General features: G+C 34.3%; 1 protein-coding gene across 2 annotated transcripts in view; it reads left to right on the top strand.

The window, feature by feature from the left end:
• Window positions 1-1184: 1184 nt before the first annotated feature.
• The window catches only part of LOC107696816 (EGF domain-specific O-linked N-acetylglucosamine transferase), a 12625-nt gene continuing 1076 nt past the window's right edge, over window positions 1185-12733 (top strand). The window contains exons 1-15 of one of the 2 annotated variants that reach the window (XM_016497317.1): window positions 1185-1259; window positions 3357-3598; window positions 3841-3941; window positions 5056-5164; window positions 5390-5484; window positions 5632-5736; window positions 6651-6757; window positions 6847-6950; window positions 9015-9107; window positions 9195-9266; window positions 9546-9632; window positions 10654-10722; window positions 10914-10975; window positions 11074-11193; window positions 12470-12572. In XM_016497317.1, the coding sequence (XP_016352803.1) occupies window positions 3401-3598; window positions 3841-3941; window positions 5056-5164; window positions 5390-5484; window positions 5632-5736; window positions 6651-6757; window positions 6847-6950; window positions 9015-9107; window positions 9195-9266; window positions 9546-9632; window positions 10654-10722; window positions 10914-10975; window positions 11074-11193; window positions 12470-12572 (1425 nt within the window). In that variant the 5' untranslated portion in view covers window positions 1185-1259; window positions 3357-3400. The remainder of the gene's footprint in view (window positions 1260-3356; window positions 3599-3840; window positions 3942-5055; window positions 5165-5389; window positions 5485-5631; window positions 5737-6650; window positions 6758-6846; window positions 6951-9014; window positions 9108-9194; window positions 9267-9545; window positions 9633-10653; window positions 10723-10913; window positions 10976-11073; window positions 11194-12469; window positions 12573-12733) is intronic. The other variant, XM_016497318.1, reaches the window with a different exon arrangement.

Genomic DNA, 12733 nt, shown 5'->3' with positions numbered 1-12733 from the left:
TTTCTTAACACTTGAATTTTGCACAATGAAGTGAGAGCTCAGACTTTATGTGTTTGGAATTGGATTATAATCAGAACGAATGAATTGCTATATTTTCCTCTGATCTTCATCCTCTGGACTGCACATCTTTCTGATAACCAGTTCAGTTACTGTTGATTGTCTCTTCACATTGTAAACAAGTAAATATGCTTACCAGATTACTCCAGAGTACCTCACATCCTTCAATACTCTACGTTAGTAGACTTAAAGTCAGGTTTTGCACTCATTTTTGTCTCATTTCTCACTGATTGAGTTTTAGTGATGAGGGGATCCAGGAAAATCTTTAACTATCATATTCTATGAGATATGATCTCTGTAAATCATAAATTACAGACAGGGCTGTCTGATGACACTGTAAGATATCTTCCCAGTGTATCAGTTTCATGCACACATGTAAATAAAGTAAGAGATATGTGTTGGGCAGACTCTATTTGTTTTCCTGATTTTTTTATTGTTATTAATCTCTGCCTTAATTAGTTTTCCACCTTTATTAATATTTTTAACGTTTAACAATTACTAATATATTATTTTTAATTGCATAGTAACAAATATATTGTTGTTGTTCATTTCTGCTTTACCTTCAGGTTTTTAATGTTTAACAATTAATAGATTTTATTTTATTTTTAATTACATAGTAATGTAATACTTTTTATTAATAATCTGCCTTAATTTATTTTCAAGCTTTGTTAATGTTTTAATTGTATTATTATTATTATTATTATTATTATTATTATTATTTATCTCTGCTTTAAATTGTTTTCCAGATTTATTCATGCTTTTAATGTTTAAGAATGACTAAGATATTGTTTCTAATTATATGAAATTAATTTATTATTATTATTATTATTATTACATTTTATGTAATAGCGAATATATTATTATTCATCTCTGCTGTAATTTCTTTTAAAAAGATATTTAGAATTATAAAGTAACAAATATATTATGATTATTATTAATCTCTGCGTTGTTTTCCAGCTTTATCAGTGTTTTTAATGTTTAATTACTACGTATTTTTAGTTGTAATGATTATTATTATTAATTAATTAATTAATTAAAGAGCTGTTTTGGTCGTTGTGAATCAACAACAGTGTAAAATTAGGTTCCACTCCTGCGCCCTCTTGCGGTTTCTAACAGTAACACATGCCGGCTGATAGTTTCCGGTAGTATGGCGTCTGCATCCCTAAATGCACCCATTCCCTCTCCTTAGTTTCTCCAAGGAGGTAAGCATGTAATTACTTTTTTTTGTTAGCACTCTGGCTGTTTTTACTTTAACTTTCTCAGAATTACTAAAAGTCGGAACAAAGTTAATTTGCTATTTTGTGCATATGTCTGGGTTTTTCTTATGCGCTAGTAAAGGCAGTTGATATAATTGATGGTGGGAGAGAGCTGTTATAGCCTCTGACCCTGGCAACGTGTCAAGTCTTTGTGGTTGCTGCGGTCCTCAAATTAGTTTGCACTATTATGCACTAATATTTTTGTTATGTGTTATTTTGGCATCGTTGTGTGTCGGTGCATTTGGGTTTCGCAGCTCTGTAGTTTGACTGCTTCCTTTAACCAAAAAAAAAAATACAGAAATTCAGAGGTTTTAAAATCCAGTATGGTATATTATTTACCCTTCTGAAGAATCTTTAATTGAGCTGCTCCATGAAGCGTATGGGACCGGTAATCTAACTGATCTGCCCTGTCTAGACAGATCATTAGACACTGAATTAAGAAGTGACTAATCTAATAGTTCAACATCCAGTGCTAATCATACAGTAGAGACACTCCAGCTATTGTTACTACTGTAAATCATACGTAATTAACAAGGCATCTCTTTTAATTAATGCCAGAAGCTTGTCAGAATCTTTCTGTCATTGTGTTAACTGTCTTTTTGCAACAGTTTTACTGTAAACTTTGATTGCCATGGTGATTTGTGCTCCGTTAATAGGTTCATTTGGAGTTCTCGGGTCACATTTGCACACTGTGGTTGTGTTTTTTCCCATGGGTTTTTAATTATGTAATAATCTGTAATTACGTTGTCATAATTACAAGACAACGCAGCAAAGAATGTAGTAATTTTCTCTTGCAAAAAAAAAAATCACCATAGCTTCTACCTAAATATCAGTTATAAAGAAAATATTGATTTTTATTAAGATACTAACACTATATTAATTTATAAATATGGACAAATCACTTTAGTAAATGACACATTACATGACTTATTTTTGAAGTCAGAAATCTTATGTTTGTGTTGTGACTATTATTTGATCAAATATTATCTAATATAAAATTTATGTAAATATAAAATGGTAATTTAATTTAGGCTCTAATTCATTTTTATTTATTTTTAATTTAAATGTATTTGATTTTTTTTAATGTTAATTGCTAGAAATGTACAAAATAACACAGTAAATTAAATGTTTTTAATAATTGTTGTAATAAAAATGGGAAATAAAACAATTTTAAGGCTTGCTTGTACAGTATTAATAAAGTGTGTAAATAAGAAATTATGGTTACACTTTATTTTAAGGTGTCCTTGTTACAGTGTAATTATACATGTAAGTACTGAGTAATATTAATTAACTACATGTACTTTACTATATGGTTAGGGTTAGGATTAGGGTTTGGCTTAGGGTTACTTGCATGTAATTATGCATAATTAACTGTTATTATAATAGTAAGTACATGTAACATGTGTAACAAGGACACCTTAAAATAAAGTGTTACTGAAATTATCTATGATCAGTTGTGAGCAATAAATTAATTTTGGCTGATTCCATTCAGGTACACAGTGATAATGCTAGTGAAAAATAATAACAGGTTCAGGCATTATGGATGAGTAAAAAATAGTTCATGATCTTACACAGCATTTTTATATATCCATGTCAGAAAATATAATTTTATAAGGATTTTATTTAAAAATCCTCCCTGCTGTGGTTCAAAATTACTCATCACCCCAGATCAGAGAACAAATTACATGCATGTCCATCATTTCCATCTTAGCTTATATATGTGTGTAATTCCCACGGTCCTTGTGCATCAGCTATGAGCAGAATGTGTACTTGTTTTTCTATTAATTTCCCTCAATCCTGGCCTTATTCCTTAAACAATTGCAGGAAAAAGGTCACTAATATTTCCTGTGGTAGGAGTTCCACATGGAGTAAGATCCGTTCATTTGCAGGTTCCCACACTATAGTTACTTCCAGAGCTTTGGTGTTTGTCCTCCCCTATAAGCCATTCGTTTTCTTTCTCTAAACACTCTTGTGCTCTCTCTCTCCCTCTCTCCGTGTCTCTCTCTCTCTCTCTCTCTCTGTCTTTCTCATAAATGATTGTAGGTGCTGAGAGCCAGTGTGGTTCCTTCCATGTGGCTTGAGGGACTATGCTGCTGCTGGTAGCTCTGTGCCTGGTCTGCACTTATGAAACCATTTCCGCCACAGACAGCGGGGAGGACAGCAGCCGCACACCACAGCTGGACTACAGCAGCCTGGCACTGCCTCAGCAGCATATTCCTTTCTTTCTGCACAACAACAAACGACTGGCCAAACTATGCAAGGAGGACTCGCTTTGCCCTTTTAAAGTAAGCTATTTCTCTCGTTTCTGATGGAATGTCTGCTGAAGTTGGTTTAAAAATGAGTGGGATATTTTTCCAAAGACATTGTCATACGTCAACTATAATGGTTTTCAAACGGGGCAATAGAGGCTGTTCTTTTTGGCCTCTATTGCTTTAACTTTATCACTAACATTTAGTGTTGTGTATATGCTGTAGATGATTATAAAGGGGATGTTCTCTTAGCTTTGTGTGTCTCTGCTGGCTGGCAGGATGCTCTGCTGCTCAAGAAGGCCTGCTGGGGGTATGAAAAGAGCTGCTCCCCTGAGCACAGGTTCAGCTATCCTGTGTGCACCAGTTTTGACTCAGGATGGTACGCCTTTCTTCGCTAACCTATTTAAACATGTACATGTTACACTTTTATATTTTCTCACTATCTACTTAACTGTCTAATTGCCCATGTTCTGTCTATAGGTGTGACCCGAGTGTTGGTGGAATCGCACCGGAAAGTGAAAGAATCAGGGCACAAATTTGAGATTGTGTTTGTCAGTGCTGATCGGTAAGAAACACAGATCACAATTTCACAATTTATAATATATATATATATATGTATATATATATATATATATATATATATATATATTTATTTTTATTTTTTATTTTTTTGTCAATTTTTATTGTATGGAAAAGTGCAGCATTAACATTTTACAAAATATCTCCTTTTGTGGACCACAAACAGTAGGAATCACATGAGGTTAATAAATGATGGCAGAAATGATATTTTGGCATGAATATCAAGCAATATTTGCAGATATACACTATTTCTCAAAAGTTTGGTGTTGGTAAAATTTTTAAAAGTTTTTTAAGCCTCTTATGCTCATCAAGGCTGCATTTATTTGATCAGAAATACAGTAAAAACAGTAATATTGTGAAATATTTTTATGATTTAAAATAACTGTTTTCTATTTCTAATATATATAAAAATGTAATTTATGACTGTGATGGCAAAGCTGAATTTTCAGCAGCCATTACTCTAGTTTTCAGTGTCACATGATCCTGGTGCTCAACATTTCTTCTTATTATAAATGTTGAAAACAGTTCTGCTTTTTAATATTTTTGTTCAAAACTTTATTGTGAAGTATTACACAGTTTGGTTTGTATAAGAATTAGAAACATGTTGAATATTTGTATTTTTTCAGAGGAGTTATATCACTGCTGTCACTGTTTGAATGTCATGTCAACTGTAGTTCCCCAAATGTCTGTACGCCTTGTTGAAGCACACTTTCTTTACACCCGTGTCTTTACACACTTTCTTCCTTATTTATTTTTAAACAAGTTTCAACATTTGAGCACAGCCTATTCTTCCACGGTATCACTCAAGCACTTCAAGGACTTTAGTTTATCTTAGGACTTTACTTTCAATACAAAGACGACTTGAATGTCTTTTGCTACTCCAAAAAGTGCTACTGTTTGTCTTCTTTCTTTAGGGCAAACTCTATTCAGGCTGCCCAGGAACTGTTCTGGAAGCAGGCAGATTTTGGCTATGTGAGGGAGCGTCTCAGTGAGATGAAGACTTTGTGCAAGCCTTTGAGTCCTGTGAGTTTCCTTCTTCTACATCATTTTCCTCTGTGCTGTTTGTTCACCTCATTTGCTGTGACTTTACCATGGTAAAGCTGAAGTTCTTGGCCCACCTCCAGAGCTTTGAGTCAATGAGCACCGAGCTTAAGACAACAAGGGCTGTTTCAAATATTACTGCTTCAACATGTCTAAACAATACTAGGAACAAACATGCAAATACAAGTTTAAAACCTTTTTTTAAAGGGTGATTCCTCTCTGAAGTGCACCAGTCATATGCGGTTCTGCAGGGCCATAAACCTGTACCTGGACCTGAGGAGTCCCCGCAGAGGTCATGAGAGGTCAGTGACCCCCTCTAGGGTTGTTAGAGGTCAAGGAAAATGCTAAACTCTGTGAAACTGTTTTCTGTTTGGCACAACTGTGAGAACTTCCTGTCTAAATGAGTTGTCTTTCTTTCTCTCTCCATCTCTTTTCCTCTGTCACTGCAGGTATAATGAGGATTTCCTGGAACAGGGTGAGATCGGTGGTCACTGCATCCTTAATAGTAAAGCACTAGCCGCCGAAGGGACGCACAAGAGTCCTCTTCAGTCTTGGTAAATAACTCTTGTCCAAATAAAAAAAATGGGATGTTTTTGTGTTAATATTTTTGTTACCTGTGTTGCAAAACATTTAGCAACTAAGTCGTTTTTTTCTTTAAAGAAAATTAATTTTGTTATTCTGTAAGATGTGTTAAATTGCTCAAAAGTGACAGTAAAAACATTTATAAATAAACAATTTAATAATTGAGGTCAGTTAATAAAATTTGAATACAGCATTTGATAAACAAATTTTGAGTTGTAAATCAGCATATTAGAATGATTTCTGAAGGCTCATGTGACACTGAAGACTAGAGCTTTTGGCTGCTGAAAATTCAGCTTTGCCTTCACCGGAATAATATAAGTTATTATAAGTTATATAAGTTACAAATATAATATAAGTTACAATTATTTAAAATTGTAATAATATTTCACAGTTTTGCTGTATTTTTGGTCAAATAAATGCAGCCTCAGTGAGCAAAAGAGACTTCTTTCAAAAGCATAAGAAAACGTACCATCCTCAAACATTTGAACGATATATACTGTATGTGCTAATACTTTCATATTTACCCCAAAATATAATTTTTTGTCATCGTTTACTCACCTCAAACCATTTGTTGTTTGAGTTTGAAAAAAGTTCATGCTACTCTTTTCCATATAATAAAAATAGACCGTGATCAATGACTACCACTTACAAAAAGTGCCATAAAAGTGAGCCATACAACCTGTGAGCTACTGTATATTCCCGTCTTTTAAATAAATTGAATAGCTTTGAAGGTGAGTAAATGATAACAGAGTTGTCTCTTTTAGATGAACTATCCTGCCTATCAAGGTAGTTTTCCATCAAACATCAGTTTGCAGGCATATATTTAAGTTAAATTAACAGACTTTTATGTACGTACCAAGAAAATGTCTTGTTTTTCCTCTCTCAGGTTTGCTGAGCTGCAGATGTACTCAGAACTTGACTTCCATCCCCTGGATGATGGCCATTGTGATGTTATAATCGACAGACCAACCGTCTTCATGAAGCTGGATGCAGGTGATATTTTTGTGGAGGGTTGTTTAGTTTAGTCTTTTTGTTTAGTCTTCACAAAAGCTAAGGTTTAAAAAAAACCTTGTCTTTTGCAGGAGTGAACATGTACCATCATTTCTGTGACTTTGTCAACCTCTACATCTCTCAACACCTCAACAATTCCTTCAGCCGTGACATAAACATTGTCATGTGGGACACAGTAAGTATTCATTTCTCTTAAACACACAAACTTTGTTCGCTCCAGTAAATCAACCATGAGTGCTTAGAGAACATTTCTTACAAACAGATGTTTCTTACTTGTCAGGATTAGAAAACACTGTAACAGAAGGTTTGTTGTTTAAACCGACTGCCACAGTTTCAGGAGGTGTGCAATTCCTAAAAGAGAAAGATAAAAAGGAAACAGTGGGCTGAAAATAAAGTGACTTACGAGAAAACCTTATCCTGCCTATTGTTCACATGCTGGTATTTCAAGGGTGAGGAAGAGAAGGAAGAATGAAGGGGTGTGGAGAAAGAGGGAGACTTTTTTTGTATGAAACAATGTAAATGAGATTGCCAAATAAAAGCTGCTCTAGAATATTATTATATTTATATACTTACTTGAGAATTAACTCTGCAGTAACTCTGCGTCCAGAATTTGATTGGTCATGTTGGATTGTAGCTGTAATAGGAGATTAAGAGAGATTAAAAAAATGATTAGAATTTGAAATCCAACCAGTTAAGGAGAGAAGTTTAGGTAAGGTAACGCCTTTTAGTTCGATTGTCTGGCCTGTTTGAATAAATGAATTGGTTCTTGCATGTCTAATGGCCGATCATGATGCATATTTTGAATATGCAGAAATGTGACTGAGATTTGGTTTCACAAAGCTGTCATACAATACTGTACAGAGGTTTGGGCTCAGGAAGATTTTTGTTTTAAAGAAATTAAAAATGATTTTCTTTCCACAACGAGACGTTAAATTGTTTAAAAGTCACAGCAAAGACATTTATAATATTTAAAAAGATTTATATTTCAAACAAATGCTGTTCTTTTGAACTTTCTATTCATAAAGTATTACGGTTTTCACAAAAATTGGAATAGTTAAGCCAAAAAAAGAAAATATGCTGAAAATGTACTCTTCCTCAGGCCATCCAAGATGTAGATGAGTTTGTTTCTTCATCGGAACAGATTTGGAGACATTTAGCATTACATCATGTGCTCACCAGTGGATCCTCTGCAGTGAATGGGTGCCGTTAGAATGACAGTCCAAACAGCTGATAAAAACATCACAATAATCCACAAGTAATCCACACCACTCCAGTCCATCAATTAACGTCCTGTGAAGTGAAACGTAGCAGGTTTTGTAATAAACAAATCCATCAAGATAAGTTTTTAACTTCAAACCTTTGCTTTATAAAATATGAATCCTCATCTGAATCAGGAGAGAATATGAAATAAGCACCGTTTGCAAGTGAAAACAATTCTAAACAAACATGTGGGTAGATTTTGATGTGAGAGAACAACAGGGGATGGACTTTTTCACTGGAGGAAGAGTTATTATGGATTATGGACAGAAGTGATGGTTTAAAGTTAAAACTCCTAAATGATTAATTTGTTTCTTTCAATCACGCAGCTTTTTACTTCACAAGACATTAAAGGGGTCATATGATGCTGCTAAAAAGAACATTATTTTGTGTATTTGGTGTAATGAAATGTGTTTATGCGGTTTAAGGTTCAAAAAACACATTATTTTCCACGTACTGTACATTATTATTTCTGCGGCAACCACATGTGATGACCCCGGGCTGGACTCCGCTTCGTTCACGGTGAAAGCAGATATCGTCCTCTTTTGGGCGGCCAAACAAAGTAGTTTCGCTTTCACAACGAAACACACAGCGTCTCCATGGCGTGGCGGCGGCGGCAACAATACTACAGCGAGAATAAAAGTTACACCTTCTTTCTTTGAGTGAACATTTGGGCGGCATTATGCAAATCTTCCCACATAGTGAGGTAGATATGTGGGGGCGTGTTAGAATGAGCCGTTTTAGGTAGGTGTAGTTGACTCTTAACTTTTATAAAGAATATCTCTTTGGATTTGAGACTTTAGTCTTTGCAACTTTACAGATCTTCTTTATGCACCAAGAGCTTGTAACACTCCAAAGAGAAAGGAAAAATTGAAATCGCATCATATGACCCCTTTAATTGATGGAATGGAGTCAAGTGGATTACCTGTGGGTTGTTGTAATTTTTTTTGAACTCTCATTTATTTAGTTGTTTTTCTTTTAGAGTTTGTATGGATATGGAGACCTGTTCAGTGAAACATGGCGGGCTTTTACCGATTATGACATCATTCACCTCAAAAACTTTGACTCCAAAAGGGTAAAACACATTTACTCAGTATCACTTAACATTTTTTTCTCAGCATCTGAGTGGTTTTGTGCTTATTTAAAAGTGTGTTGTTCACAGGTGTGTTTCAGAGATGCGTTTTTCTCACTCCTTCCAAGAATGCGATACGGCCTTTTCTACAACACCCCTCTTGTACGTATTCCACATGCCTCTGTTGCTCTCAAGTGTTTCTTGTTTCCCCATTTAGCATTTGTTCATCTCATCATGTTCATCTGCTGTCATCTGTCTATGTTAATGCGTCTCTGCATGACATCGGCGGATGCTGTGTGTATGATATAGAATATTTGCCTTGTGTGAGACTGAACTCATCTGGTGCTGTCGCTCAAATCATCCTCATATTAATGATTGTGTGCCTCTGCCTTCTGTGTGCAAATGACAGGTGTGTGTGTGTGTGTGTGTGTAATTTGATAGATCTCTGACTGCCACAGTGAGGGGCTGTTCAAGGCATTTTCTCAGCATGTCCTGTATCGACTTGGTGTCCCACAAGATGGACCGAAGGTAAATATGCTTGAATCCACTCACACAAATGTACAAACAGATCAGGATTTGATTCCTGTATTCTTATAGTGTATTCTTATACAGTGGCATAGAGAAAGAATGAAATACTAAAATATATTGCTGTAAAATATATAACACAATTTATACTCTATTTATACTGTTTCATGCCTTAATTTTGAAATTGTTATGCTCATAAACAAACATAGATTTCACCTTCACAAAATGTACTTATAAAACATTATAGTTATATTTTATCAAATGTTTTATTTATATAATTTTAATCAAAATGTATTATTATTATTTATAAATTAAACTTATATTATTTATTATTTTATTTAAAAATTGATTATTTTATTTTATATTAGATTAATTTAGTCTTATCAATTTAAATTTCATATGTTATTTATTTTTATTTAAAAATTAAATAGATACTTTTAAATAAATAATAATTAAATTGTAATTGTGCATTAATTCTATAAGATTAATTGTATTTATTATGAATTTAAATAATTATTACATTATATATTTTATTATTTATTATTATTATATATATTTAAATATTAATTTCAATTATTACTTTTAAATACTTTATTATTATATTATATCATATTATAATATAATATAATTTTATAGGCATAGATTAAAAAGTCATTACCACCGACTTTTGTGTAGGTGGATTTCCAATAATATTTAGATTAATGTCATATGTATATTATAGTTTAGTTATATATTATGTACTTTTTAGTTGTTGACATGATTAACCATGTGCCACTAGATGGCGCTGATGGACAATTTATACTTTCGCTTTGTCTTTATTCGTGTCAGTAAGGCCCAGATCTTTCTTATATTATGCCCATTTACTTTCCCTTTTTCCACCCAAGTAAAATACATTCATATATCTGAATACTTTTTAAACTGGATTATAGATGTTACAAAATGTATATAGTCTATGCTTTTATATTAAGATACAAATATGTGTTGAAATATGTATGAAATCTGTGATGTCCTTCTGTTCTGTCAGGAGGGCCAAGTCCGTGTCACACTGTTGGCAAGAAGCACTGAGTACCGTAGGATAATAAACCAGCAGGAGGTGAATGCTCTCTCTCTCTTTGCTCATCATTGATTTATCAATCTGCTTCTTTAGCTGCGCATTTAAACTCTTATTTGCTGGAGACCCCTGCTTGGTAAAAAGCCTGGATTTGCTTGGCCTCTGTCCACATGAGTGTGAGGTCTCGTTAATCACCCTCTGAATCCCCACTGTGTGTGTGTGTGTGTGTGCAGCTTATCAATGCTCTGAAGACTGTGCCTTTATTCGAGGTCAAGCTGGTGGATTACAAATACAAGTGAGTGATTCAATCTATGCTGGCTTTAAATGTATCGACTTCTTTGGAGATGGTTGAGTTTGGTGCTTGCATGATTGAAAGGTGATGTGTATTCATAGAGAGATGCCGTTTCTGGAGCAGATCCGTGTCACACACTACTCTGATATCTTCATTGGGATGCATGGTGCTGGACTGACCCACCTCCTCTTTCTTCCCGACTGGGCTGTCATATTTGAATTGTACGTGGCTTTTGTATCTCTCTGCTTTCTATATGATCTGTGTGGCCGGCCATACTGTACTCTAGAGCTGTCAGTCAGAGGAATGTAAATACTTCTTCACTTTCCTAAGTTTCAGAGGCACTTTAAAACCCTCCAAGTTTATATAAACAGTTATCCGTAACAGTTTACAGTGTTTAAATAATGTTTATACCATTTGCTGAAGTCACACATTCAAAATGTTTTCATGTTTTTGGAAGAAGTCTCTTTTGCTCAGCAAGGCTGCATTTCTTTCATCAAAAAATAGAGTAAAACAGTAATATTGTGAAATATTATTACCATTTAAAATAACTCTTTTCTATTTTAATATATTTTAAACTGTATTTTTTGTGATGGCAAAGCTGAATTTTCAGCAGCCATTACTCCACTATTCAGTGTTGCACGATCCTTCAGAAATCATTTTAATTTGCTGACTGGGTGCTCAAGACACATTTCTTAATATTATCAATGTTGAACAGTTGTGCTGCTTAATATTTTTGTGGAGACAATGAAACATTTTTTTCAGGTTGATAAAAATAGAAATAGAAAGGTCAAAAGAACAGCATTTATTTAAAATAGAAATATTTTATAACATTATAAATGCCTTTTCTGTCACTTTTGATCCATTTAATGTGTGCTTGCTGAATATAAGTATTAATTTCTTAAAAAAACAACAACAACAACTTACTGACACCAAACGGTACTTTTGATCCCAATGACTCTTCAAAGAACTTAAAACAAGGGTCATCACCACCTGACATAGAAACAGCAGAAACAGCAAAGTGGGCGATTAGTCTAGGTCCTCCAATGACTGATTTTTAAAATTGTATATTTAGACCCTCCGTCAACCACTAGTCGTGAGCATTTGGTTGCATCCTTTCTTAAAAAAACGTTCTTTCTGTTTCTCTACTGATAAAATGAACACATCACGTTTCGCATCAGAGCGCTGTTTTTTTTTTTTGCGACACCTATCTGCATGTGTTAGGATGTATTCCCAAGTGTGCATCTGTGCGTCTGACACCCATGTCATGTTATACATCTACCCAATACTCATGTGGATGCAGTCTAGCTTATGTGCTGTACAATGTACTTTTCAGTGTGTGTTACGGAGGAGGGAAGCATCTGACTGTGTCTGTATGTGTGTGACAGTGAAGTACAGCCTAATTAAACAGTTATCCATCAAACTGAGTCTGTGGAGGCTTTGTGGGCCACTGCCTGCTAAGTTGGGGACATAAAACATCCCTCTTTCTGTATTCCACAGGTACAACTGTCAAGATGAGAGCTGCTACCGTGATCTGGCCCGACTGAGGGGAGTCCATTACATGACTTGGCAGAAAAGGGACAAAGTGTTCCCCCAGGATAAGGTGAAGAGAGCACACACACCGCTGCCTGGATTCACTCCAATTTACTATATTTAATCCCAGTATTCCTATATACAGTAACATTCACAATCAGTATATATATTTATATATATATATATATATGTGTGTGTGTGTGTCATAATGACATTGTTATAATAGTTTAT

This window comes from Sinocyclocheilus anshuiensis, unplaced genomic scaffold, assembly GCF_001515605.1.
Source record: "Sinocyclocheilus anshuiensis isolate Anshui unplaced genomic scaffold, SAMN03320099.WGS_v1.1 scaffold710, whole genome shotgun sequence".
NCBI classification, from domain to species: Eukaryota; Metazoa; Chordata; class Actinopteri; order Cypriniformes; family Cyprinidae; genus Sinocyclocheilus; species Sinocyclocheilus anshuiensis.
Note: the sequence above shows the minus strand (reverse complement) of the source record. Positions and strands in the feature narration are given on the sequence as shown.